We start from the raw sequence: 27717 nt of genomic DNA, 5'->3' as shown, positions 1-27717 counted from the left end.
CTCAGATGCTTGAAGCCAGACAGTATCCAGGATCAAACAGATTGTCATTCTCAGCATCAATCTCACAGTTAACAGGCAGAAGAAAGATCTTCAGTCAGTTACAACTACCTCTGACTATAACAAAAGTAGCCCCCTCCAAATTCTCAGCAATGTAAGCTGAATGTTTTGGCAGGTGCTCATAGTTTGTAATGGACTGAGGAGCTTTAATTGCAGTTGTCTGTAGTCAGGGAAAGGCAACACAGATGAAGATTCCACAAGTGCTTCTGGGAGACAAATGTGTCTGAATGGGTGCAGGTTTTCCAGCACTACACTGAAAGACAATTCTTACTTCAAAGTTGGTTCTACATACACATCCATGTGTTGTTTGACCAAGTTACAAGATTTGTTTCCAGCCTCTCCACATTTCCTATTCAGGCAGTCTGGTTGTTTTTTAATTACTTTGTAAATTGTATTTTATAGAGAATGTTTATGAGTGCATCGTGAGAGTAAATATAAAACCATGATAATTTAATAACCTCAGGATCTGTCATTTCAAGATACAACCAGACCTTTTTAATAACTAAATGGAAAAAAACCCCACCCTGTCACGAGTTCTTCAATAGGTTTGAAACCTTAAGATGTCAAGGGCTAATTTTTTTGCTCCTATATAGATCAGTTAAGTTTCCTGTGATGTGGTGTGCTCATTAAGCTTAGCTTTATTTCAGATACTTTAAAAAAGATTTCAGTGAATGCTACCTATATTTATGCCCTTAGAATTTTAAGCAGCAAATTCTTAAAGCATAAGTATTTGCCTTTCTTCCTTTGAAAGTTCAATCTTGCAGCCTCTGCACTGACAACACTGAGTAAATTCATTTGCAGAAGTATTAAGATGGAAGTGACCACAAAGCACCTTTACAGTAAAACATTAATTTGAACTCATTTTAAAATGCTGCAGGCACAAAGACACGTTCACCTCTGCTTGAAGAAACACACAGTTCTCAGAATAGTCCTTTTTACTGTGATTTACAATAAAAATCATTTACAACATATTCATGAAAAATAATGCCATTTGGAGTCTGGCACAGATGTTTTCCTTTATCAAAGAGGAAGCTAATGTAAAATCCTTTTTCTCCCTAAAAGACTTGGTAAAGTAAATTAACCATCTTTTTTTAAAAAAAAAGCAAGTCCCTTTAGAAAGTCTACTTCACACAACACTAATAAATCAGCATGCAGGCAAACTTATTTAAACTGGACCAGCAGTGCTTGAATTTTAAAAAAATAATAATAATCATCCCATGAGAGAGAAGTCCTTTGGATATTACCGTTCAATAAGCCTGAACTTTGCTAGCAGTGGCAGGTGGTCAGAAGAGTTCTTTTCATTGGGAAGACCATTAACAGTCCAAAGATCTTCCTCTGTTACAAGTGCCAGCCTGCCAAGAAGTTTCAGACCTCCACAAGAAGAATCCTCTGCTCCTGTTAGAAAAAACAAACCACAAGGCAATGTTAATCAGTGTGGGCTAAGTATCACATGTTCATACAGATGTAGAAGGAGGAAAGCAGTATGGCAGCAATAATGCACAGTTGGTACTGTTCCATGCAAAATCACCAATATGACAGTTCAGAAATTCTTTTATGATTCTCAAAATAGAGTTTCAGCAGTAGAGCTCAAAGTATTCCTAAGGACACTATTTTGTGGAAGGGTAAATAAAAATAAAAAGGAAAATGCATTTATTTGTTCATTGTAACTCCCCTGAAAAAGCCTCATATAATCCAGTCCATTACTTTAGACAACAGCATTGCTAAACAGAGATGACACTTGTGAAGGTAAATATCTTTTTAGTTACTGGTCCACGTAACATTTTATTTCTGTATCCTCAAGCACACAGCTCCCCAGCAGGCAGGTCATACAGACACTTTTGCTCCTAAGGATGAAGGTATTCTAGCTTTCTATTCCCTTTCATCATAAGAAGGGATCTCCATTATCTCCTGCTACCCATTCCTGCAACTACCTAAGGAACTAATAATTATATTCCTATAATTCCTATAACCTAAGGAACCCACTCCCACCTCCTTCCCCAGATGGAACACCACACTGCTCATGCAAGAGGGAACACAACTCAAGCCTTGCAATCACTACACACTTACGTAGAATGGTTTGGCTTGGAAGGGATCTTAGGGACCATCAAGTTCCAACCCCCTTGCCATGGGCAAGGGACACTTTCCACTAGAGCAGGTTACTCAGAGCTCCATCCAGCCTGACCTTGGACACTTCCAGGGATGGGGCAGCATTGGTCCCAGTACTGATCCCTGAGGAATGAGGAACTGACCCCTGAGGAATGCCACTTGTCTCCACCTGGATATTGAGGCATTGATGGCAGCTGTTTGTTTCCAGCTAATTCATGTAGTGGTGCAGCCACCAAATCCATCTCTCCAGCTGCTGGGCAGGACCATGTCAGCTGCCTTGCACAAGCCCAGGGAGATGTTCAGTTGTTCTACCTTTTCTACAATTACTGTAACCCTGCCACTCAAGGCCACTGTATTTGTCAGTCATGATTTGCCCATCATCAAAGAGCAATCAGCTTCTCAGCTCAGGTGGAGAAATTTCACTGAAATCCTTCCATGATGTGTAAAATTTAGATTTCCTGAGCTATGTATTCAAGTTGGACAACTACTCAGCAACCCTGCCTATTGCTTTTAGAGTGCAGAGGTGATCCTGGGCGAGTTGAGTGCTTTCAGGACCAGTACAAACTGCAGCTGTAACTTGTGACAGAAATACTTTCTGTGTGAAAGTTCTCAGCAAATTCAGAGCTTCCTGGCTGACCCTGGTACTGGCTTCCCAAGAGATACTTTAAAGGACTATCCAGCAACTTCTGAACTCCTCAGAGAGTTCAACAGCTTCATCCTTTGCCATCTGCCAGCTTTCCAGCCCTTCAACAAGCCAGCAGCTGTTTGCTGCTTTAAAGAAAAGCTTTTTTACTGTAAAGATTTCTTGGCAGCTCTAGAGCACATGTCCACCAGGTCTTGAGACAAATTTATCATTTATCAGCGCCTGTATATCTACAAAGGAGCAGTTTGTTGCCACAGAGAACTTGGTCTGCATGCAGTGGTTAATGTCACTCAGAACACTCAGCAAAACTCAGCCTGCAGGACTCAGGTAGATACTGAACCCTGATTACAGGAAATCCTGGCAGCTGGATTTTTTAATACCAAATATTTGGATAAACATGACAGAATAAAGCATGAATATTTTAAAATAAAACCCTTTAAATGGAAAAACCCAATCTGTGAGGCTAGACCACATTTAAAATTCTTGTACAGACTTTGGCAGCTTTAAATATGGAGGCCCAGGTCATTAGAAAACTGAAAATCCAAACCATGGCTTAATTTCTAAGAGCTCATGAATAAAAACTATACTAGTTTAAAGTAGTTGGAAAATTCAAGTTTGGTTCCATTCTGTGCCCTGATGTGACAACAATCTATTTGAAAAACAACTGCAAAAACAAAAAAGTGCTGTATCTCTGCCGGAGCAATGATGGTGCTAATGATGCAAAAAATATGTAACGGTGCAAAAAATACAGAAACAGGTGAATCAGGATTAAATTCTATGCAGAGATGCATTCTGCAATCACACAGCACTCCATTAAATTACATGGCATTCAGAAGTAATCTAAATACTTCCCATATTGTGGTTTTTCAGTCAAAGCTTTTGTATTTGCCATTTTATATTAAGGTAGCATTTACTGTGCACATTATGACAAGTGAGACTTCTGTGAATCGACTCAATGAATTTTAACAATTTAGTCTCAAGTTACAAGAGATGAAGGTGGTGTTTTCATGCCACATACTGAAAAGAATGTTAATTTATAAAAATCAGTGGCACTGTACTCTACAGCAATGGAATCCAGGTTTCTTTGCTCTAATGCAGAGTCATGAATGTGCTAGCACTGCACTGATGTTTGTTGATGGCATGACACACAGAACTCATGGGAGCATGGAAAGCAAACTGCTCAGAAGCACCCACAGAACGAGTGCCAGGGCAGTAAAGCTTGGAGAAACACTGTGATACCCATCACGAAATTCCCACAGAGGTACCGCGACTTTCTTGCACCATCTGGTGACTTTTAGCTGCAACTGCAAACCGGAGAGTGACAGCTGGGCCCGAGCCAGTGACCGTGCCCACAGCAAAGGCCTGTTACTTGGCACAAATTACTGCAAGACAAGCTGAGAAGTAAATTGCCAGGAAATGTTCGTTTATCAGTTTTAATGCACACCACAAATTGCTGTTCATTGTGTTGATCAGATGATTGGGAACAGTGCCTTGCTGTAGGTCTGGCCTGCATTACTGACAGCAGTACTTCCACTGCTGCTTTCCTGTACCTCCAGCTTGTCCCCATGCTGGGACAGGAACCACAGAAACGTTCACTCAGATGAAAAGGGTGGCCCTGTGTGGCACTACAAGTCCAGCTGTAGTGAGCTTACCACGTTTCTCAGGTAACAGCTGACATTCAAAGCACTACCACAAACCTCTGAGGAACTTCACATGGATGAAATCATCACTACAGCAAACAAATATTCTTGTTTAGAATTTATGAAAATGAAAAGTTGGTGTCTGTACCTGGCTGGTCAGCAGTATCATCTTTTGCTGCAGAATAGAAGATATAATCCACGGTGACAGCACTTCGGGAATGACAAGTTGTCACTTCTGGAATCCCAGTTTCAGGGAAGTAATGAGAATACACTGAAGACAATTTAAAATGGTGCCGCAATTTTGAAGACGACCTAAAGAGACATCAAAGAAAAGAATTTTATTTTCTTCCATTACCAAGAAGGAATAAGCAATGAAGAAATACCAAATAATTCCTGGTTACGAACAAAATGAATTATCTGGACATGCAAACTAGTGTGTCTCTCCTGCAAGCCATCCTGTAGTCTTTTGTGTGAGAGGTCCAAAACTCTGAAGGCAAAATGCAGGCAGCATTTTCAAGTAAAATGCTGATCAGAACTGGTTTAGCTGACATTTTACTTAATAGATAGCTTTGAACTCCATATACATTCTGTAAGCATTCACATGTCCTCACTCAGCAATCTCTCCCTGACACGTAGGCAGAAAGGTCCATGAAAGCAGCTCATATGAAAGCAACAAAACACAAACTCATCTAACCAGACCCTTCAGCATAAAGAGAAATTCAGATTTTTAGATGTTTTATCCTCCCCCAAGCTAGAGGTATCAAGTTCCAAGTTAGGCTATGCTTATGTCTTTCTTCCACGCAGGCTCCCATTTTCTGTCTCCCCATCATTTGTCTGTTCCTCTTCAGTTCAGCCCATCTTGTCTCACATGTCTTTTCAATCTTGAAAGCAAAATGCAAAACTGCACCTTTTAGCAAAAGAACTCCTGTCTCTCAGGAGTTTTGCTTCCATCATCTCTACAAATCATCAATCCCTCAGCTGGTACCTGTCTCATCCTGCATTTTAAACCTAGGCTGCAATGTGTTCTGGTTGAAACACAAGCAATTAAAAAAAGAAAAAAAATATCAGCACATTACCTTGGCTGATTCAGAACAGAAACAAACATGCCAGTTGGTACAACACAGGCAAGTAGTAATTTCTGGTTTTGTTACCTGACATCCCTTTTAAGATGAGGGGAAAAGCCCTGCAAGAAGCATTCAGCACGCTATGGATTTAAACCATAGCATAGGGCCTCCTGTTTGTTAAATACTTCTTCTCTCAGAAATGCCATGACATCTTTTTCATCACCAAGAATCACCAAGAGTTCTACTATGACCATCTGCAGTGATGCCAAGATCTCATTTCTGGTAAGAAATAGCTGACTTGGAGCCTACTATCCCATACATACATTTAGGGCAATTTCCTTCTTCTATGCCTTACTTTATATGCCTTTACCAGTTTGGTAAATGCAAATATATTCTTGCTTTCAAAAAGCAGTTACATTTTCCTCCTCAGCATTCTAGCCATGGCTTCCTCCTTCTGAGTGAAAGTTGCATTACCAAATCCATAATACTCCACATTTCTCAGACTCCAAGAACTTAAACACTCCCACAGAACTCATGACAAGGAAGATGTTATGACCTTTCCAGTTCCTTTCCCTCCTTCATCCCAGTTTCACACTGTATTATAAGATTTTATACATCCATAAACCAGGGTATCAAAAACAATAAAAAGAGAGTGAAGTGCCAATACTTCAGAAGCTGGACAACACTGGCTTATTTTTTTCTCTCCCTCTTTTAAAAACATGGCTTCTGCAACTGGACTCAAGTTCACATGTTTCTTGTAATGTCCCTACAGAGGACGATGTTCTGTTTATGTCAAGAAGTGATAAAAAATGCCAGAAGCATTCTTTTAATGAGCAGACAGAAAGTACCCTCTAGACAGCACTGACACCTGAGCCCTGCATTCTGAAAAAATATCTGCAAGTTCCTGGAAGATCACACATTCCATTATTGCCAGTTCTAGTCTTTTGCTGTCTGATCAGCCTTTTCATGTTTAAATGTACTGTTTTTGCCAAAAGGGCAGACTGGGTGATCATGAGGTACCCACAGCTGGAATCAGATATAAGTTTGGTCTAAAACCAAAACCAACCCCCAAGTATGGGGGCTTCCACTTTTTTCCCCAATACATACTTTTTAGATGCTATTACAATCTCCTGATTGTTGTCTGGTTTTTCTGTTTCCGATTTTTCTTCTGCAAAATAAAAATAAATTCCATTTATATTTAAAATAGGATATAAGTGAGACCAATGCTGAAGAGCTACAGAAAATCTGCAGAAAAGCTACAGTAAAAAAAAAATATCTTTAAGTACAGTTATTTTTTTACAGCAGACAAGATACAATTCACCCAGCAGAATTAAATTCTTCTTTCCATTAGTAACATCCCCTCTAAAGACTCTTTTATATTATGTCCCATTCATTTAAGATTGTTTTTACTGTCAAAGGAAAAAATAGTGGATGAAAGATGTAGCCATAATCTTGCTATATCACTTGCTCTTCCCAACTGTTCCATGAAGTGCCAACACTATAATTCACAAACACTGAGGCACAATGCAGGTCCACACTCTATGTCCATGTGCTGCATTCCTTCCTCCCTCACCCAGTCACAGCATAGCTGGCTTTCAGGATGCAAACACAGGAGTTTAAACATTACACACCAATTCCTGAAGGAAAATTTCAAACTATTATCTTATAAAGTTCCAATTTGCAAAGTTTATGTGAATAAATCACTTTACACTCTAATGAGCCCACTGTTCTTCCCCCACTAAAACAGAGTGTATGATTTTCAGTACTAGCTGAATGACACTTTCAAAGGCTCACAAAAATTCATTAATTCAAAAACTGACCTGCATTTTCTTCCTTTTGTTGCTGTTTTATTTCATATACACAGTTTTGTGAAATACCTAATTTTTTGGGCCAAATTGGAATAGATAATATTCTTTGTCCCCTTGGAAACTGTTCTTGTCCAGAGACCTGAGAAAGACAACAAGTTTTTTTTTTTCAGAAAAAAATCTGATTTAAAAAAAAAACAAGAAAAAAAAAAAAAAGAAAACCCACCAAACAAACCTGAAATAAGTGAACATTTTTTGTAAAGTTTAAAGAAAAAGGCCCAGCCCCTTGGAATAATTATAATGAGTCAAATCCATAAAAATAACAGCCTTTATGTACATCCACTCTGTTTATCTATGGCAAGTTCTTTGCAGGTACCCAATTTTTCTAGATGGTTCTTGTGACACTGACACACTTCCAAGGACACTTTTTAGCAGTGTGACAGCCCTGGCTCAGCATACAGAGCTACCCAGATCAGCTGCAAGATGCTGATCCTTCTGGGAGCAGGTCAAGTCAAAGGGGGGCTTGAATCAAGTCCCCACTAGCAAACAACATCCAGCAGGGCTATTGTTTTGGTCATGTTTCCTCATTTTATGTAGTTCAGTCATCCTAATACATAGCATGTGACACATCCAACAGCTGCATACAAGAGCTCACAACAAGACATCTTTTATCATGAAACAGTTGAGAATCAACATCTAATTGCAGCTTTGCTTTTACAATTACTGTAGCCACCAAGTTTATCTGCAGTAAGAGTTATCTTCCCACAGAGCACACAGGAGGTTTTGGATTAAGTGGTTATTTTATCCTACTTAAATACTGGGACACTTAAACAGTGATAAAATCATCCAAACACAGTGATCCAATTGTTCTGTGGATTAACTAAATTTCAGGAATGATTGTTCGTAAGTTTTTTCTTTCAGAATGCTGGGAGAGGACACAATATTCCCTAAGGCACAGCTAATATATCCAAGCTTATTTAACTGCAGTAACTTTTGCTCTGCAGGCTGCTGACAGGGCACTAAGAGAGGCACTGCAATGGAAACAATCACAGCACCACCCAAATACTTCTCTTTAATCAGCATTAACCAATTTTTTGGGGAGAAATGAGAAGCACAGCCTACCTTCCCTATAGCAAGTCCTTCATAATTTAACTTTCCTTCCTTTATAAATCTGTACAATGGAGAGCCAGGAACAGAATTGAAGTCCCCACAGATGATAATTGGGCAGAAAGAGCCATCCTTCTGAGGGGCAACACTGGCAATCTCTGCCAGGAGCATTGCAAGCTGGGTCAGTTTGATGTCCCCTCTCCTTGGGTTGTACAGCAGGTGTGTATTGGCAATACAAATGGCAGCATTGGCTTTGCAGTGAAATCTGGGCTGCAGCAGCAACACCAGTCCAACGTTGTCCCTGTCCAAGAGTGGGATATCACGGCGAAAAAATTCCACTGGGTTTGAGGAAATCAGGCTAAATTTGGAAGTTTTGAAGCAAATGGCACAGCCATCAGGTTTTCTGCCTGTCCTCATTTTATACTCACAGTGATACCCTGCAAGAAAGGCAATTAAGAACATAAAATACTATTGTATAAATAGAGATTTTAAAACAAACAAACAAAAAAAAATCAGGAAGATCTCATGCTGCTTTCTCACATCAGAATCAACCCCCAGTCTGAAGTACCAAAGTCTGTGTGAAGTTCACAGAGACTTGTGCTCTTTTCTTTCTGCCCTAATCTGAGCTGAGGCAAGGCAGGACAGCAAACATGGTCCAATACCTCATGCAATGTGCAAACATCTACATACTCTAAGATACCAGTCATGTTCTTATCTCCTCATCTGGAAAAAAACATAACCAAAACAACAAAGAAACTCCCACAAGGCACATAAAAGTGGCCTTGTGCATTGAAGTTTTTTCTGGATGCTACAAGAATGGCTTAGGAGTAATACCAGTGAAGCATTACCAATCAAAAGCCTTAATCATGCTAAGTCATTAGTCAATGTCTAAAATTATTCATGGAAAAAAGGTCTCAAATGTATTTACATAATTATGAATTATCCAGTGAGCAGCAAGTGGCAAGCTTTCACCAAGGAAACAGAGACACTTATCAAATGACAGCACTGGAGTTCAAACAAGTCCATCTAGAAATAGTGATTTGCCAATTTCTTCATTTTATGCAGAGGTGATTTAAACAAGACCTTATATAGATAAGGAAAAAAATTAGATCTTGAAACAGTATCTAGTTTTTGCCATTTTTAAATGTTCTCTGCCCTGCCCAGACCATATGAATTCATGAAGTACAGCACTAAGGTGAGCTGACCTGATCTCACACCAGTGCTGGACAGGGGATTCCCATTCCCCTCTCCCAGATTCAGGCCATGTTGCTCCTGCCACCTGTTGTGGCACTTAGTGCTAACTCAGTAAGCTAACAGAAAACTAACCCAGAAAAATAAAATTAGTCTGGATAGTATTCTGCTGGACTGATGGATTTAACCAGTGAGTGCCAAAACTATCCCAGGATAAGGGGCAGGACATGCATCTGGGAGCTAGGGATGGGGAAAGGAAGAGCTAAAGCAAGCTCCAGATCCTCCCCTACACTAGTTACAAGCACTCTGGCCCCCACAAGCCTGGCCTCACAATGTTGTTTCACATTTCAAGTGGATTTCAATCACTGCCATTACCCTCTTCTTTGCAAACACTCAATTCTGGGAGCTAGACTACCTCAACCAACCAAAAAAGAAAAAAAGTATCAGTCCAGGGCTGCTCCTTTACCATGTCCTCCTGGCATCAGACAAGAACAGTGCCAGGATGGAAGTGGGGCCCTGGGACTGGAAGGTGGTGCAGGGCATAAAAGATTCAGATCAGTTTAAACCACCATGGAATCAACCCTTAGCAACACATTCCTTGCATAAAATCACAAGGGATAGTGGCAGGACAGTCTATTCAGACTGACTGACAGCACTATAATGCTGTATATATTCATTAGGTATAAAAACCTCATGAGTATATACTGATCATGGGTAACATTTATTGCTAATATTTGGAAGGTTTCAAGGCAGAAAAAACATGCCCTTGAAGAGCTGCCCAACAAGAACACTGGTAAAAAGGATTAAGGTGGTTTCAAGAGAGCACTTGATGAATTTAAAAAAGAGGATACACAACATTGTTGCATATGATAGCAAAAGACTTGATTCTCTAAGAGTTTTTTTGAGGAAACTGGTACTGAGTTCTCCAAGGGTAACAAGTTATCCCTGCAGGGAAGAAGACAATATATTGGTCCTAAGAGTTTTATCATACCCAGGGATTCCAGACTTGACTTGATCTCTGTTCTATAGTGGTCTTCCTGGACTTCCTGTAAGCAGAGCACCTAAGGCAAAGGTTTACAGTTAAAATGTATTAGTAAGTACATCAAAATGTTATTACAGCATATCTCTGTTGGCCAGTCTGTACAGGTATTAAAAAAGCAAACTCAGAAGCATTTTGACTCCATAATCCCACAAAAGAATTCACTCTTCTATAGAAAATGCTCCCTAAGATTATGAAGAAGGCCCCAGTTCCTCCTTTTTCAGGCAGACATTTTCAGAGGTGAGATTCAATTTAATCACAATAGTAACTCGTTTCAACATTCTCAGCAGCTCAGGGGAAGGCTCAGGGAGAAGGGATGAGGAGGCAAATGGCACACTACAGGGTGGAAAATAGGCTTCCATATTATAAGAACCTGAACCAAAGCTGAAACTCAAAATATTCATTTAAGAGAGTCACAGAATCACAGAGTACTTTGAGTTGGAATGGATCCACAAGGATCATGGAGTCCAACTCCAGCTGTGAGTTCCTGTGAGCCTTCCCCCAGCAGGCTGCAGGAACACAGATCTACAGCCACCACTGGAATAAAGGACTGAGCTCCCAAAGGGGAACAAGCTACCCCTGCTTGCTCAACTGCAGCAACACATCCCACCTGCCCAGCTGTCATCAGCTCAGTCAAGCTCTCAAGGGAGAGTCAAATCTCAAGCAACATTCCAAAATCTCTGCTTCTCTTAAGATAACAGGTCCAACCAATGAAACAATTAAAAATCTATGTCCTTTAGCAAGAACTTTCTGCGTGGAAAGGACACCTGCACCTACCAGGGTGTGAGAGCAGCTGCTCCTCTCAGAAAGCTACCCAAGGCATCTCGTTGTAAAGATACATGCATACAGGATGTATAAATTTATTAGGAAGAAAGGAAAAGTTTTGAAGGGACTTTAATTTCCAGATTCCTGGCTACTACTAACATAACTAACATAAATGGCACAAGGTTGTTTTTCTGTGGCTTCCCCAATAGAACTATTTTTTCAGTACTGTTTTTTGACACAAACAGGATGGATTCTATCACTGAACTTCTGCTGCTCTAAACAATGACTGAAGCAACATTTTACTGACTTGACTTCCTGATTAAGACTTACAATAATTTATGTGTCTTTAAAAACAAACAATAAACTCTACAACCAACCAAAACCACAGAGGTGTTTTTTCAGATCCCAGCAGAGAGTAGCAGAATTTGCTATTTCAGTTTATCAGTTCTTAAGAAATATCCACATGCTCATTTTCTACTCACATCTGCATCCAGCTCTTTGATTTCTTGTAGGATGTTGGGAAATCTGTATGTCCAGAAGAGCAATCGCTGCCTGCAGTGCCTGTACAGGTGAGAGTTGCCTTCCAACAAAGTCTGTGAGAGAATGTTGTAGGACATGACTGTAAAATCAAATGTTGCCTCACTTCCTGTGCTGCTTTGGTCAGATCCTTTATTTTTGGCTATTTTCATTGTTTTACTCTGCTGACAATAATATTCCCAGTGTCTTTTGATGGTTCCTGTTAAGAACATATGAAGCAGAAAAAAGTTATGTTATGGACCATATGGCATCTTACTGCTCTTGGAAATCATTCTACTGACAACTATTTGTCTTTCAAATCTCTTAAATAATTCTAAAAGTTTATTAAATTAGCAGTGATTCAGACCCTCTGTTTAAGATAGATAAGCATCAGTAAAAAAAAAAAAAAAAAAATCAAACAAACAGCACAAAACCATTATATGCCCTGAATTCCATCTGCTTTAAAATTGGGGAACTGGCCTGTTCTAAGGAGATTGTTGCAATCAGATTGCACCCCCTGCTCCTGTAGAAAGGCTGCATAACTGGTGAGCCAAATCCAGTCTGTTGGGAGTCTCACACTGCCTTGTGCCACTGCCTCTTCAGCAGAGATGCTGTATGCCAGTCTGGATACACTCCTCAGGGCAGCATATGGGACCCTGTTGATCTCTCTCTGCATGACTAACAAAGGGTTAGGAATCCAGCAATCACCTCTACCACGTGAACAGTCTGTAAAACTCAGCCATAACCTGCAACAGGGCCTCGTACAGGAGTCCCAAAGCAAATAATGAACCCAATTTTCCTCAGTGAGTTGAGAAATCAAGAAATTATTAAGTTTCAGAATTACCAACAACTTCTGAAAAGACATCCTTCACCTTTCTGCCATTTTTAATTTCATACTTAGTATTAGTAGGAAAATTCATAATAACATATCTGCTCGTCACTAAGCATCCAATTACTTTTTAAGAAATGTATTTCTCCACTTCAAAGCTCACAGAGACGCTTTTCACCCTTTATATCTGACCTCATCTGAGAGCAAGCTGAGGTCCAGTTATCTGTGCTAACAACCAGTGGCAGACTGCAGCTATAGCTGTCACCATCTGTCCTGTTTGGGGAGTCATTTTCATTGCTGTGCTTAGATTATTCAGGACTTTACAGTGTTTGCAATGAATTACAGCAAAAATTCTGTTTCCGTGGTGGGAGAGAAGTCACCTTGCTCCTCAGCAGGTATCTTTAATTAGCATCACCTTCCAAAGGGTGACTGGGAAGGACCACAGTGCCAACCTCACCCTCAGATAAAGCTATCTGATAAAAGGCAAGCAGGGTTAACAGAAGACTCTGTAATTAATGCACAAAGTCCCCTCCTTTGGCTCTTGAAGATGAATATGATGTTCTAAGCCTTATGGGTATTTGTGTCCAAAAATCCCTTTGGGATGTTGATAGCATCTGTTGCTCTTTTTAGTCATAATACAATTTCCAGTTTATTTTGCTAAGGAAGTGATTTATGCAAGAGGGCAACAATTTTGACTGTGTCCCCCCCGTTTGTCTCACACAAGACACAACTGTAAATATACACAAGACTCAGTAAAATATTTGGATGCTATGTAGGAGATTGTATCTGTAACAAGCTAACACAGACACTTTGAAGTTTCATGGAAGTTTGTTACTAAGCCCAGTAGACAACTCTGCACTTCCTCCTGTATTTATCTGGATAAGCACATGTGCTGCCTGCTCTGTCAGACGTGATCTGACACAAAACTTGCTACCATGCCAGCGGCAGAATACAGCTGTAAGAACAAAATCACACTGGAAGCGTGCACCATTAAAACTCAGTGCATTCATTCTCAGTTTTCTAGGTCACAGATAACACAACTGGTCTGGAAACCAGTTCAGGTCCATGAGCTCAGGTAGAGCACAAGGAATGAAGCTATACAACTGCCAGTCCAGCTCAGCCCTACAGCAAGTCAGCCAAACCTTTTTGCTTTCCAGAGCTTCCAGGTTACCAGACATGACCTGGTGACAGAGACATGAGACTGTAGTCTGAAGCAAGCTCAGGACTCCCCAGGTTGGGCAATCCCTCACACAACTGACTGTGTTCCACTGCCAAGTGCAGTGAACCTAGTTCTGGTACTGTTTGACAGCACAAAATACAAGTTGGCAGACTAAACAGCATTACAAAACTGGAGCATTTTAAAGACACGTTTTCCTGAGAGGGGTGCCAAGAAAAACAATAACTCAAAAGGAGCAGGCACCACTGCTCATGTCTCTAACCTTATTTGGTGTATTCAGCATTACAAATAAACACAGCAAATGAGCAAAGAGCATCTTTTACCTTTCTTGCTGCCATGCTTTTCTTCATTCTGTGCTACAGAAAGACAACATACTTCCTTCTGATTAGACAAGTCTGTTTGTTGCTCAGGAGTTGGAGTATCATCCTGGCCACTGAGTTTTCTCTTCTTTGTCAATGGTTCTTCTCCCTCAGATTTCATACTGGGGTTGGGGAGGTGAAAGCAACAACTTTGTGTGTAGTTATCAAGATGCCAATGAGAGTTCTGAAATTGCCTCCAAGGTCCAAAAAATGGAGGGAATCTCCAGTTTGCTGAAAAATCAGCTGAAACAGGGAGTGGAAAGGAGGCCCAGGGAGGATAGTGTCCGGCCCATCTCATACAGCTGGAAACTGGGCTGTTCAAGGCCAGGATCTGGGAGCCATTCCAGTGGGTGATCCAGTCTCTGCCCAGCCTCTGCACATGGCGGGGCAGCATGGAGTGTCTACCAAAAAAGCACAAGTGTCATTGCTAGCACACAGCTACATCTGCCTGTAGAGAGCTGTGGAGGCAAAGTCATCCTGGTCAGCACTTACAGAATATACTCTCTCTTCCACAAGTTAATGCATACAAGATATTCAAACACTTAAATACAAGGTGTTTAAACATTTGTCTAAATGATATGCAAAATGGGACTTTACAAAGTGATCTTGCATCCTTTTCCCCCCTCAGATTTACAAGTGCCATTTAGTGTCCAAACTCTATCTCTCTCAGTAACAATATAAAATTTCTTTTCTGCCTTGTTGAATTCAAGTGTCAGATCTTTCAAGCGCTCCGACCTTTACAAAAGGTCATTTTTGCATGCTGCATTAACTTTATCATAAGGCTATTTGTAAGGAATGAGAGGACCACTTTCCTGCAAGCTGTCAGGACTTTGTTTGGAAAGCCATTGATTTGGCTCAAATCCCAATGCCAACACAACAGGGAAATAAAGGTACTAAGTCTCAAGGCATCCCTAAGCTTAAGACTAAATTTGTATTCTTACTTCTTTTCCAGGAGAGCAAATCTCAGCTTAGCAACTAAAGCCATGAAAAAGGTGGGGGTTTTTTCTCTTTTTTTTTTTCTTTAGAAGAAAGAAATCTGTCTCTCAACAAAATCACAGGAAGCTAGGCTGAGTAACAATGATGTCTCAGATTCCTCACTGTTTAAATAAGGTGTATTTTGAGCCTATAAGCAAAAGATATCAAAGCTTGGTATGTTGAAGTTGCGCTGAAGTGAGAACCTCCCAGCTGCCATTCAGCCCAGGAAATAAGCCGAAATACAGAATCACTGAATCACAGCACATGCTGAGTTGGAAGGGACCCACAAGGATCGTTGAGTCCAAGCCCTTGCCCTGCACAGGACACCCTGAGAGTCACACCATGTGCCTGAGAGCTTTGTCCAAAGGCTCCCTGAACTCCTTCAGCCTGCCTGGTGCTGTTCCCTGGGGAAGCTGCTCCAGCGCCCAGCCACCCTCTGGGTGAGGAGCCTTTCTCTAATGCCCAGCCTAAGCCTGCCCTGACACAGCTTCAGGCCATTCCCTCGGGTCCTGTCCCCGTCACCACAGAGCACAGACCAGTGCCTGCCCCTCCTCCTCCCTTCCTAAGGAAGTTGCAGACTGCCATGAGGTCTCCCTCAGTCTCCTCCAGGCTGAAAATGACCTCGGCTGCTCCTCACACAGATTCCCCTCAAGGCCCTTCACCATCTTCGTAGCCCTCCTTTGGACACCCTCTAATCTCTAACACAACTTTCAGCAAAACCCGCTTGTCCTCAAATAACCTTTTCCGCCATAACGCACCAGATGTAATACGGCAGAGGCAAAAACAAAACACCCTCCCGGACACCACAGCATTACTGTGGGGCAAACAGAGGCATCAGTCCTTTACAGAAAACCCCTGAAACACATGTTTTACAGAAAAACACTGAGAAACTGCTCCCTCCCAACCCCGGCGCCCCCACCCCGGCAGCAGCACGCCCCGCGCCGCGCTGTGTTTACCGCGGCCCTGCTCGGCCTAAGGGCGGGCATTGACCGCCAGCGCCCCCCGCCCCCGTTACCTCCCGGCGGGCCCGGGCCCCGCTGCCGGCCCCGCGCAGCCCCGGCGCCCCCCGAAGGGGTCAGCTCAGGGCAGCGCCAGCTCCGGCCGCCGCCGCGCTCCGGCCGCCCCGCCGCCGCCTCATCCTCCGCACGGGCTGCGGCCGCCCCGCGCCCTCCCGCTCGCTCCTGGGACTTGTAGTCCAGGGGCCGGGCCCGCGGCCATGTTTAGCGCGGGCAGCGACGCCAGGCCCCGCCGCCATGCCGGCCCCGGGCAGGTGACGCCCGCCCCCAGCCCGCGCTGCCCGCCCCGCCGGGGGCCGCGCCCGCTCCGGAGCGCTGATGAACCCGCCCGGGGCTTTGGAAGCGTTTAGATGGGGGTAACACGGGGTTCGTGCATGTGAAAAACGCCAATCACTTCTTTTTAAAATTTGTTAAAAGTTTAGTAGCAATAAAATGGTTATAAAAATAGTAATACTATAGTATACTATAGTATTGTATATAGTAATAGTAATAATAATTTGGACAATTAGAATTAGGACAATACGGGACAATAGAGACAAAGAGTTACGGACGTCTGAGTACCTTTTTCTGGGCAGCGCAGCCCGAAAAAGGACACACGATAACAGAGGATCAACCCTTAAAAACAATAGCTTGTTGCATATTCATACACTTCTTACATGATGCATAAATTCTATTCAAACAAAGGATTCGGTCTGGTCAGTGTCAACTTCTTCGTAATCCTAAGGCGCCTTCGATCTTTAGATAGGCAGGAGGAATTCAGTTTCTTCTGATAAGAGAACAATAAATTCCTTTTTCTCTGAAAGATTTAGGTGTCTTGTGGCTGCTATCTGGTGCGAGTGCTTCATTCCTTTTTTAAAAAACTTCACATAGATCTTATTTTAACTACAAAAGTTACCTTTTAAACTACAAGACTACATTTATCATATTATTAAAATGTTAATACAGCACTACTAATCAATACAGCAAAATACATATAGTAAATATCTGCAATGAGCCATATAATATGCACTTTTCACAGTGCAGTAGTTTCTTCACCCAGAGGGTGGTCGGGCACTGGAAAAGGCTCCCCAGGAAAGTGGTCACAGCACCTGGTCTGGCAGAATTCAAGAGGCATTTGGACAACGCTCTCAGGCACGTGGTGTGACCCTCGAGGATGTCCTGTGCAGGGCCAGGGGTTGCACTCTGATGATCCTTGTGGATCCCTTCCAACTCAGCATATTCTGTGATAATTTCCATAAGTGGTCTTCTCCCTGGAACCACCGCGTGCTCCTGCAGGGTCAAAGGGGCCGGGAAAGAGCTGCCGTATATTTCAAGGTGCCACAGTATATTTCAAGGGCAGCAGCATCATGCTTAGTGTTTGCAGAAAAACACCAAACCCCGTTCACCCAAGTGAGTATTTCAACATTGTCAGGTGTTAAAATGCAGCTGAAGGGGCTCTGCTGAGGAGAGCTGGCTTGAGAGAAGGGTGGGAGGCCTGTCTGCCCTGCAGCCCCACTGACAGACCCACCGCTGCTTACCAGCTGCAGCAACAATCCTCTGCCTCTGCTGATGCTGCTTGAATAAGCACTCAGAACGCTTTCTTGAGGTCTTCTGAGGACAGGGGAAATGCTGGCCCTGTTTACTGTAAAGAAACGTAGCACAATGCATATGAAAAATTATAGTGCTGAATAGTGCAGATGCTGTGCGGGAACTGCAATCAAGTAAAATACTGTTTCTCTGCATTTCTTTTATATCTGTCATAAAAGTGACTTTAAATAACAAAGTTTTCCCAGGAGTGGTAGGGAAGACTGGAATTGAAATAATGCAGTGATGAGCATGCTAGTTAGGCAACGTGTCAGATCCACTTTGGGTTTTCCATTTCTTGGACACAACTTACTGGTGAGAGGTAAGAATACCCATCCATTTTCTGTTAGTTTCTTTACCATGTGAGAATGAAACTGCTAACACATGTGTAGTAAAGGATCTCCCAGCTGCATTTTCATGACTATCTTGTTTTGGTGGTTTGTTCTTTTCTGAATTTTTGTATTCTTATCTTTTAGATGTATTTTTAGGAGAGAAGACAGTAAGCCATAGCTATAGCAACAACAACTGCTGTTATTTCTAGGAGCAGAATCTACACATAACATGCAGTTATTTTCTCTATTTTCTATATGTGACCGGCACAGGGACACCCAAATTGATCTGTCACTTCAAAGGTTTTTACATAGTAGTAGTCTCAGTAATGATGCTGATGATGGAAGCTTTGGGTTTTAATGAAAATGAAGATGTGCTGAAAAGTATGGAAGTTGTGTAATAGACAAAAGAGAAGAAAAAGATTAGCCTTTGAATATGATGCAAATTTTTTCTCATCTCAGTGTTGCTACATTTTCTTGCCTTGACCTAGAAAAGTCTTAATAAGCCAGTAACACTTAATTGTGGGGTTTTTATTCCTGTCTAATTACTATTTTGTGTTGGCTATATCATGTGAAAAGATATTCTGCAGAATTAGATATCTCCAAATTCTGATTTGTAAGTAGAAGCCAAATTATTTTATGAGTCATTTGAGCTTTTGAAACTCCCCAGTGAATGGAGGCTACTGACTCACTGAGGGATGCTTTGATTGATTACTCTGCACATAAGAACAGCCACGATGGCTCAGATCAGTGGTCCACTGAGCTCAGTTTCCTGCTTTCTAAACGTTATTAGCAGCAGATGCCTAGAAATGTGCAGGGGCTGGGCACACTTCAAATGAACACTCTCCCTGCCTCTTGCTGTTTTCAGCTCCATGCATTTTCTAAGCCTGATGTGTTTGTCTCTTTAGTTACTCACTGACTTTCTCCCCCAAGTACTTGAATTTGCGAACTTTTGGTAACTTATAGAACATCCATGCAGTTCTGTGTACCAGCACAAGATGTAAAAGACATGTTCTTCCCCTCTCAGAAGATAAGGGAGAGTGACAAGTGAGCTGCTAAAAACCAATGTCCTCTTTTTTTCTCTTCCTTAAGAAAATGTTCCTCAAAGGAGAGGCACGTGCTTACTACGAACTTCAGTACAAGAGACTCTTATCTTTCACAAAGACACGTAGTTAAGTATTGTTAAACACTTTATGTCAAAAACCTGTATGAGAGCAGAGATATTAATAACCTGGTAAAGAAAAGCTGTTTTTTTAACATCTACAATTAAATGAATGAACACCCAGTGATTAAAAAAATCGAGTTTCTATGATCTGAGGTGTGAGATCTACATTGGTACAGACCCCACTACAGGCAAGAAATTGAAGGTAATCTTACAAAAGGACAGGGTCCTGTGGCACAGAGTTATGCTCCTCAGAACTGCAGCAATGCCCCTCAAACCCTGGAGGGTTTCCTAACACCAAAGTGTCCCGCAGACCTGTGCACGCAGAGAGCCCATCCGCAGGGAGAAGTCCAGGTGCAGCCTAAAGAACCCGGAGGAGACACAACCCACAAAGCATGGTGACTCGGTAACAATCTAACTTGCCTTTCTGGTAGCATTCCTCTTTAAACTACGTGAGTCATTTCTGCGTTACAGGCCTATGGATTTAGGGCAGCATAGCCTAAAATAGCCCACGGCAGACGCTGGGAGCGGCGTACCGGGGGCTCGTTACGGATTTGTAGAGGCCACGGGCGCCTGTGTGAGCGAGGGGCTCAGCGGTCAGTCCAGCCGAGTGTAAATCCCCACGGCCGTGCCCTGCCGAGCCCCTGGAACGGGGCCGCACCGCCGCCGGGCCGCTCCTGCCGCGTCTGGGCCGCGCCACCTCGGCCTCATCCCGGCGGCGCGGGCTCCCAGCGCCGGGGACACACCGCGAGCGGGGATCCGAGCATCCCGCGGAGCCGGGCGGGGCTCCCCGGGCCGGGCCCCCGGCGCCGCCCGGGCGGGGCGGGGCGTTCCCGGGCGCCGCTTCCGCCTGTGCCGGCCGGGCGGGCGGCGCGGCGGGGGCAGCAGCAGGATGCTGAGCCCGCGGGAGCGCGGCGCCGACCTGGCCCGCTTCTACACCGTGACGGAGCCGCGCCGCCACCCCCGCGGCCACACCGTCTACAAGGTCACGGCGCGGGTGAGTCGGCGGCCGCCGCCCAGCCCCTCGCCCCCGCGGCTCCCCGCGCCCGGCCTGCAAAGCCGCCGCTGGGTGCGGAGCAGCGCCCGCGGCTGCCGTGCCAGCCCCTGTGAGGGACACGGGTGGGAGGACAGGGAGGGAGGGCTGGTGGAACGCGGCGGCCCCTCCCGAGCCGAGCCCCGCTCGCCTCCTGCAAACTTGTAGCCTCGCAACGTTGTAATGGCCTCAGACGCGCTTTGCGATTAACTCTCCGTTCCCTCGCTGTGCGTGGCAGGGCGTGCGAGAGCAGCTTAAAAACAAACGGCTCCTTCTCTTTTCCCCGTTCTTCCGGCCCAGATGCGGTGTGTGGGTGGCGGTGGGGTTGCCCAGCGTTGCTGCAGCCCCGCAGCGCAGCGGCGCGCCCGGGAGGAGCCGGGAAGGAGCCGGGAGCGGGCGGGGTGCGGGGCTCTGCACGCCCACGGCGGCAGCACCGAGCGGCCCCAGCCACACACGGAGGCTCGGCCTGCCCGGGAGCGGCCAGCACGGCGGGCACAGCGCTCCGGGTCCCTCGGGCCTAGCACCAGAGGCTGGGAAGCTGCTGCAGATGTTGGGAGAGCTGCTGTGGTGGCTTTGATGAAAGCTCCGCGTGTTCTCCCAGGGAAATCCCTTGCTTTCTCTTCCACTTTCCTGTTGAACCAAAAAAGGGAGGCGAGTAAGTAAGTATGTGGAGATAGGTTCAAGAGGAGTGGCAGTTTAGCTCACAGGTGTGGTGGGTTATAGTGAGAGCATCAGTAGAGGTGTCACAGAGAGACAGAGTTCCCTTAAATGACCCGTGATCCTGTAGCTGCTGCAGCCGTAGGCATCCTGCCTGTGCGAGCAAGGCATGCTTGTAAGCACCGTCCTCTTAATTCAAATACAACATCCTGGATATGTACAGAGATTGTAATGTCAGTTTGTTAGCCTATGATCAGTTTGTATGACTTGTAAAATTAAAAATTAAAAAAAATATATTTTTGGTCAACTACCTACCTACCTACCTACCTACCTACCTACCTACCTACCTACCTACCTATCTCTCCAAGTTCACCAAACACAAATATGTTTAAACTATTCTTTTTTGTCCAATACAATGTAGTATTTGTGAATAGGAAAAAAAGAGCTGCTTTTTCCTATGATGCTGCAATTTAAAAAGACTCTCCTGAAATAGATGCAGAGAAGAAGATAATACTGTCACATCTTCTGCAGTTGTTCTTGATGGCCCAAGTGTGTGTGTGTGTACTAAAAAGTTGTGTCAGTGGAATAAGGACTAATAGGAATGAGCCAAGACTTCTGCTGCTTATTTTGCTCTGGTGCTTTGTTCTTACCAGCCAAAGCCATTTAAATTTCTCTGTGATGTTTTGGTTTCTGTAGAATTGTTCAAAATCGAGTTGTGGCTGACTAGTTGGGGATGTCATTCTCTCTCCTTGTCCCACAAACTGAGGGTACTCTGGTACCTTTCCAAGTGAGACAGTGCAGAATCAGCTGGTGTGCGTGATTTAGCTCAGAGCAAGGAGCTGATCAGTCTGTGAGCTGTCCAAATTCAACTGACTGAACCAGAGATCATTAGTTTTTTACGGTGTTTTGATAGCTAAAATCACCAAAGGGAAAAATTATTCCCTTTTTTTGCAGTAAAGGATGCTTTGGACTCCCAAGTGCAGAAATATGAATAACTTTTTTTTTTCAGCAGGGCTCTGTCTGGTAATCTGTTGTATAGTACTTGAAGTGAGGATTTGGGAAATTGAATAAAATGATTTAAAAAGGATTCAGTGTACATATCAAGTACCCTTTCTGGTTCTTTCCTCCTGTTCCTGTGGTGATCTGGCTCCATGGTTGATATCACAGCACTCCAGCTGTATTTGCTGAGCATCAGCTCAGCAACTTTGGGGAACCGCCAGGAAAGAAGTGAGGTGGGCCTTCCTGTTGTGTTGAATATCATTCTGGCTGAGATCTAGGGTAGTCAGGATGTGTGAGTGGAGATTTGTGGCTCCTTAGTGCAGTATGTGAGAGAATCCTTTGTGAAATGAAGTTGAAGGAACTTTCTAAGTAATGTAGATAAATAATCATGGATAAGAAAGCACTTGTATTAGTGTGTCCTAAACATCTGGCCCAAGGCATAACTACCCATGCAGCCTCTGCTGAGTGCTAATATCATTATTACAGCTTTTTTCTTAAAGGTTTTGTTTGTATAGCAAAGAATATGTATTTTCTCATAAACTGTAGCATAATTTTAAATGCAGACAAGTTTAAATGAATTTTAGCTTTTCAATACCTGTTTCCAAATGCAAAGAAACAGATAGATATTAGCAAGTTGTGATGAGGAGTGTTCTTTAACAATACCTGAAAATATAGGCCACTAATAAAAGTTTAGAGAATTTGGAAGATTAAAATCATTAATGATAATTAAAGTTCTAATGAGTTATGTTGGATACCTGCAGGTCAGATGAAGAATGGGGTAATCTGAAATACTTTTCTTGATGTTGAGGGTCCTTGTAATATCTCTGTTTCCTGAGTCTGGTGCAGTAACCACACATTGCGTAGCTCATTGGTGGGTATCCTGATGATATTTTTGAAAATAGGTTATAGATGTGTAAATAGGCTTGTGTTACAGATTTGCAGAAGGAACTGACTGCATTGATCCTTGGGGAAGGATTAAAAAAAGTACATGGAAAAATTAGGGGTTTGGGTCATCTTTGCCAAGTGTCTAGGTTGACTATAGATTGGGAGGAAGGGGCAGACCTCTTGTGAGATTGACCTTCAGAAAAGGATATGAAGAACAAAGTAGGACAACACATAAATTATTACATACTGACTTAAAGTTGGCATGGCTGGGAGATATAGAAGGCGATGTAACATAAGAACAAGTGTGAAACAGGGCCTCTGGGTTTTATTCCAGATTCTTACTAACTGGCTGGGTAATTACTCATCTCTCTGGGTCTCCTTCTGCCCATCTGGTAACTTCCCTAGCTGCCAAAACTGTTGCAAGGCTTTAACTAAAGGTGAACTGCAAAGCAGAGCAGTTAGTGTCTGCCCTTTGGTGTTCTCTGTGATGTGTAGCCATGCCTGTGATATTTTCTTCCCCCAGCTCTACAGACTCCTTGCATCAAGTACGCCAGCTATTAGAAAAGGAGGTTAGGATTATTTCACCAATTCTTCTTATAAACTGCCTGGTAGTGAATGAAAGAGCAACAGCCACCAAGGTTAGCATTTGGTAAAGTTACCAAATGTTAGATTACTCCAGAGTGAGGAAAAGTTGAGAAGGGTTTTGTCAATGTAGACTACGCTGGAAGAAGAGGACTTTGGTGTGCAAGGTGAGAGAGAGAGAACATGGAGCTGCGAAGGAAAACGTTTCATGTCTTTGGGAGATTGATAGAGAAGGAAACACTTCTCTTTTCCATCTTGTCTCCTCCAAAATGTGTGAGAGATGAGCGGCTGGGCTGTAGTAAACGGATGGTACAAAATCTGGGAGGCTTTGGCAAGGATTCTTGCAAAATGGAAGTGAGGAAGAGAGCTGAGTTTGTGGGAGATGTAAGAGGTGTGCTATTGTCACTTAGCAAGAGGAGAGTGTGGATTCAGTGGCTTCCATCTCAGCAGCAGCTGCGTGGTGCCTGCGGAGCGGCGGGACGGTGTGTGAGTCTCTGGGGTGCCCGTGCCGTGGGCTCCCCGCGCTTCCCTGCACGCATCACCTCCTCAGGGCATCAATTATTCCGGGGTGTGGCACTGGGGACAGTCCCAGTTGCATTGGGAATGCCCTATTTTGCTTTAGCTAACAGACTAATTATTTTGTTAAACAGCTTTGGCTCTTGTGATGAAGGATATAGTGACTTGCACAAGATAATTGCAGTTATGAATTAAAGATGTGTCTGATTGGTTTGTGTGTTTGTGGGGATACGCTCTTACTGCTCTTTATAGGACCAGAACAAAACTTGGATTACAAAGGCTTTTGTGATCAATACTTATTTAAAGAAGAAAAACAAATCTTGATGAAGTACAGGCTTCTTTATGGTGTGCAGCCAAGCCTGATTTTCACTGCAATTTTCCCCTGGACTAAGTCATTTATAATTAATTGGGCCAAGAGTTTTTAAGGAGAAACAAATACACCAGGATAGTCAGAGGTGTTTGCGCTCTGGTGATTGTAAGTAAAGTGGAAATACTGTCTTACTAAATACAAATCCTCACATTCTCAGTGAGGTTGTTTGCAGCTTATATTAAGCCAAGTAGTCTTAGTGAGCTCTTCTTATTGCGAATAATGTGGCCATAATATGAATTAATAGGAAGAGACTGGAAAGATGATAGGAGATGTGCTCAGTGTAGCTTTGTTTTGAGAGATGCCTTTTGTGCCATTCTGCCTAGAATGTACGTCTGTCTTGATGTGTGATCACAACTGACTGCTGCTGAAATCCCTCACTGTGTTGTCTTTGGGTATTTGACTTCTCTAAAACGAAATCAAAACTTCCTGAGTGCACAGGACCATGCAGCTGTTTGCCTTTTCCCAGACTTTTCTCTTCAGCAACAAATCATTGTATGTTACTCTTTAACTTCCAAACTGAAAATCCAAGGACTTACGTGGTTTCATTTTTGTTTTGCCTTTCAGATTGTTTCAAGAAAAAATCCAGAGGATGTCCAGGAGGTAACATTTTAAACTTGTGCAAATGTCTTTATGAATCACACTATCCTTTGAAGCATCTTTGATGTAATTTAGCAATTTCTGTGTGTTTTGTCCTTGTAATTGAGCCAACAATTTTTGTGTGTTTCCATTTGTCTTTAGCTTTTTTTACTGTTTTCATAAAAACAGTAGCTAGTGTAACATGATGCATTTCATCCGTCAGTGATGAATGGTGACTTGAAACAAAGTCTTAGGGACTAAAGTGTCTTTTGATGACAAAACTGCTTTGATAATTTAACAAACTCTTTTCTTGGGGCTGGAATTGGCAAATTGATGGTTACCTAACTCCTACTGGTAAAATTAGAGATCAGTCCACAATTCAAGTCTTAGGTCTCAGCTGTAGGTACTCTTTTCCTCTTTAACCAATGCTTCACTGAAAAGCCTACACCATTACTGTCTGTTAGTGAAGAGGGAGAATGGAGGAGTCTAGGAGTTGCTGAGAGAGATTAGACTGCAAGTCATAAATGTTATGCCTATCTCTCTGAGGCTCCTTTAGTATTTTCCAGTGATATATTTTTACAAAACTTTAAAACTACTTATTTGCCTCTTCTGATGAGTCTATGAATAAGGGTCTGATCTATTCTTGTGCATCTTAAATATCTCAAAAGTCTGTCACAGAAGTCATTTGTTGAGGGAGAAAAATACACCACATGTATGTGCATTGTAGATTTTTTTTCTTTTTAATTAGGAAATCTTCCCCCGCCTTGATTTTTTCCTGGACTAGTGACTTGACATGGTTACTATTATACTATGTACCTGCAAAATCTTCCCCTTATGGTTTTTCAAACACTGTGTAACACATGCATATGTTCAGTTTCTGGTGTAGTCTCTTACTGCAGCTGAGGAGAGCCTGCATAGTTGATGAAAGAAGAGCTCATAACTGAATTCATTGCATCATTGAATTGGCTAATACATCTAACACCCCTTTATTGCATCTTTCTTTGAAATCTTGAGAATCAGGCAAGCATGAGCATTGGTACTTTTTGCATTTTTTTTAATCTCTAGGAGATTAAAATAACCTATCAGAGATGATCATGGATCTAGTTTAGAACTGCATTACTGTAGTTTGTGGCTTGATGTTCACCTTTTCCAGGGAGACTCCTGAATTGAACCTATCCATGAGCACATTCTGCCATTACCTTAATCTTCATTTGTGAGGAAAAGCACTTTATAAGAGCTGTTGATGAGTCCATTCATCAGAAAAATATATTGTAAGTGTCTTTCAGCTAGAGTATTGCATGAATATGTGTTAAGTAGTTTTGACACAATAGCAAAACCATATCTTTTAGTTGTTGCTTTGATCTGTGGCTATAGGTTACCCATGCAGAGTTTCACATGCTCTCGACAATAAGAGGACATAAATATGAGATGAACTTTTAATAGTTGTCCTTTTCCACCTTGCATTGTACCTTATTAATTATTCTGCATGTGATAGCATGTTAGATGCAGGGTGAATCTCTATAAGCATTATCTGAAAATAGTTGGTTATTGCAAGGAATATCCTAAATGCTAGTTGACATAAGGGGGAATTGTAGTCAGAAACCCTCATATGCTGAGAGCTTTTCTGTTACATGGCCTCTTACAGTAAAAAAAAGAACTGTGGGCAGTCTTTGGAAGAAAAAGAATATGCCCTTAACCTGCTCCCACTGAAAATAAATTTACCTCAGTTTTCCAGAATGCTGAATGAGGAATTAAATAGGAAATTTTGTGCACAAGACCACCTCATGGCTTTTGGATGTGTCTCATGCAGCCTGCTTCCCACATCCATGTAGGACCAGTGAGCTGTGCTTGCCTCCTCCTCCAGGTGTCCCTTAGTGCCACTGCTGTGATGTGAATGCATTCTTTACATAAGTGCAGCTGCTCGTAAGGCTGAGTGCTGTGACCTCAACTCCACTTGCCAGTTTTCTGTCACATCTTTTGGCTGCCCTTTGGGATACAAACCTTTACTACTGCAGCCAGTTAGAGCTCAGGGTAATCCCAGCTGTTGTTGTTGGGGCAGGAAGGAAGAGAACCTTGTAAGGGCTTTCCTCTAGAAAGAATGAAATAGATCAATGTGAAGTTTTGTGTGGGGATAGCAGATGGAGAAAGGCCAGTGGACCTAACTTTAATGTCCTTGCTTCTGGGGACTGATGGTGGCAATGTGGTTTGTAAGGCAATTGCATCTAGGGTAGTCCTGTGGTTCTTTTTTTCCTTTTCATTTAGGAGAAAGGCTTATTCATTGTGGAACAGATGAGTTGCATGAGTTAATAGAGATCTACTGGCTCTTGCCATGACAAGCACCTTATTGCATTACAAGTCTAACATATGTTTTATGATATACTTGCTGTGCTTCATTGGGCCTCAAAGTACAATGTGTCCTTCCTCCAAATCTAATGTCTAATGAGGATGGTAGAACTTTGCTAACTTTGCTGGGCCACATGCATGCAAAGGCATGTTTTCCATGAGCTTCTGGAAGGTTTTAGGATAACCTTGGCTGCCTTTGCTATGCAAGTTACTTAGGGACATTTATCGTAGCAGTGAAAAATGATGCTTTTTAGTAGAATGAAATCTCATGTGCTCTTATTTTCTGGCAGCTTTTCATGTTGTTTCCAAGTACTGACAATACAGTAACTCAATGTTTAAAGAATTCACCATCTTAAGCAATTTTGTGTTCTATATGCACACTGCTCAAGAAGTGCTAATCATGCACTCTCTGG

General features: G+C 42.7%; 2 protein-coding genes across 3 annotated transcripts in view; one reads left to right on the top strand and one right to left on the bottom strand.

Moving 5' to 3' along the window:
- Nucleotides 1–974: 974 nt before the first annotated feature.
- Nucleotides 975–16373, bottom strand: ANGEL2 (angel homolog 2). 2 transcript variants are annotated; one of them, XM_058021310.1, is made up of 9 exons: nucleotides 16289–16373; nucleotides 14263–14699; nucleotides 11900–12153; nucleotides 10605–10674; nucleotides 8438–8859; nucleotides 7331–7457; nucleotides 6618–6678; nucleotides 4595–4758; nucleotides 975–1452 (listed from the first exon to the last, which is right to left on the bottom strand). In XM_058021310.1, exons 2-9 carry the CDS (start codon nucleotides 14690–14692, stop codon nucleotides 1298–1300), a joined length of 1683 nt encoding a protein of 560 aa, XP_057877293.1. In that variant the 5' UTR covers nucleotides 14693–14699; nucleotides 16289–16373; the 3' UTR covers nucleotides 975–1297. The 2 variants fall into 2 exon arrangements, with proteins under 2 accessions (XP_057877293.1, XP_057877294.1); XM_058021311.1 differs by having other exon boundaries at nucleotides 14263–14756; nucleotides 16289–16347.
- A 3844-nt stretch (nucleotides 16374–20217) lies between these two features.
- The window catches only part of RPS6KC1 (ribosomal protein S6 kinase C1), an 85267-nt gene continuing 77767 nt past the window's right edge, over nucleotides 20218–27717 (top strand). The window contains exons 1-2 of the mRNA XM_058021093.1: nucleotides 20218–20340; nucleotides 24950–24985. Coding sequence (XP_057877076.1) covers nucleotides 20236–20340; nucleotides 24950–24985 — 141 coding nt within the window. The 5' untranslated portion in view covers nucleotides 20218–20235. The remainder of the gene's footprint in view (nucleotides 20341–24949; nucleotides 24986–27717) is intronic.

This window comes from Melospiza georgiana, chromosome 3, assembly GCF_028018845.1.
Source record: "Melospiza georgiana isolate bMelGeo1 chromosome 3, bMelGeo1.pri, whole genome shotgun sequence".
NCBI lineage: Eukaryota > Metazoa > Chordata > Aves > Passeriformes > Passerellidae > Melospiza > Melospiza georgiana.
The sequence above is the reverse complement of the archived record's forward strand: the minus strand, read 5'-3'. Positions and strand labels throughout refer to the sequence as shown.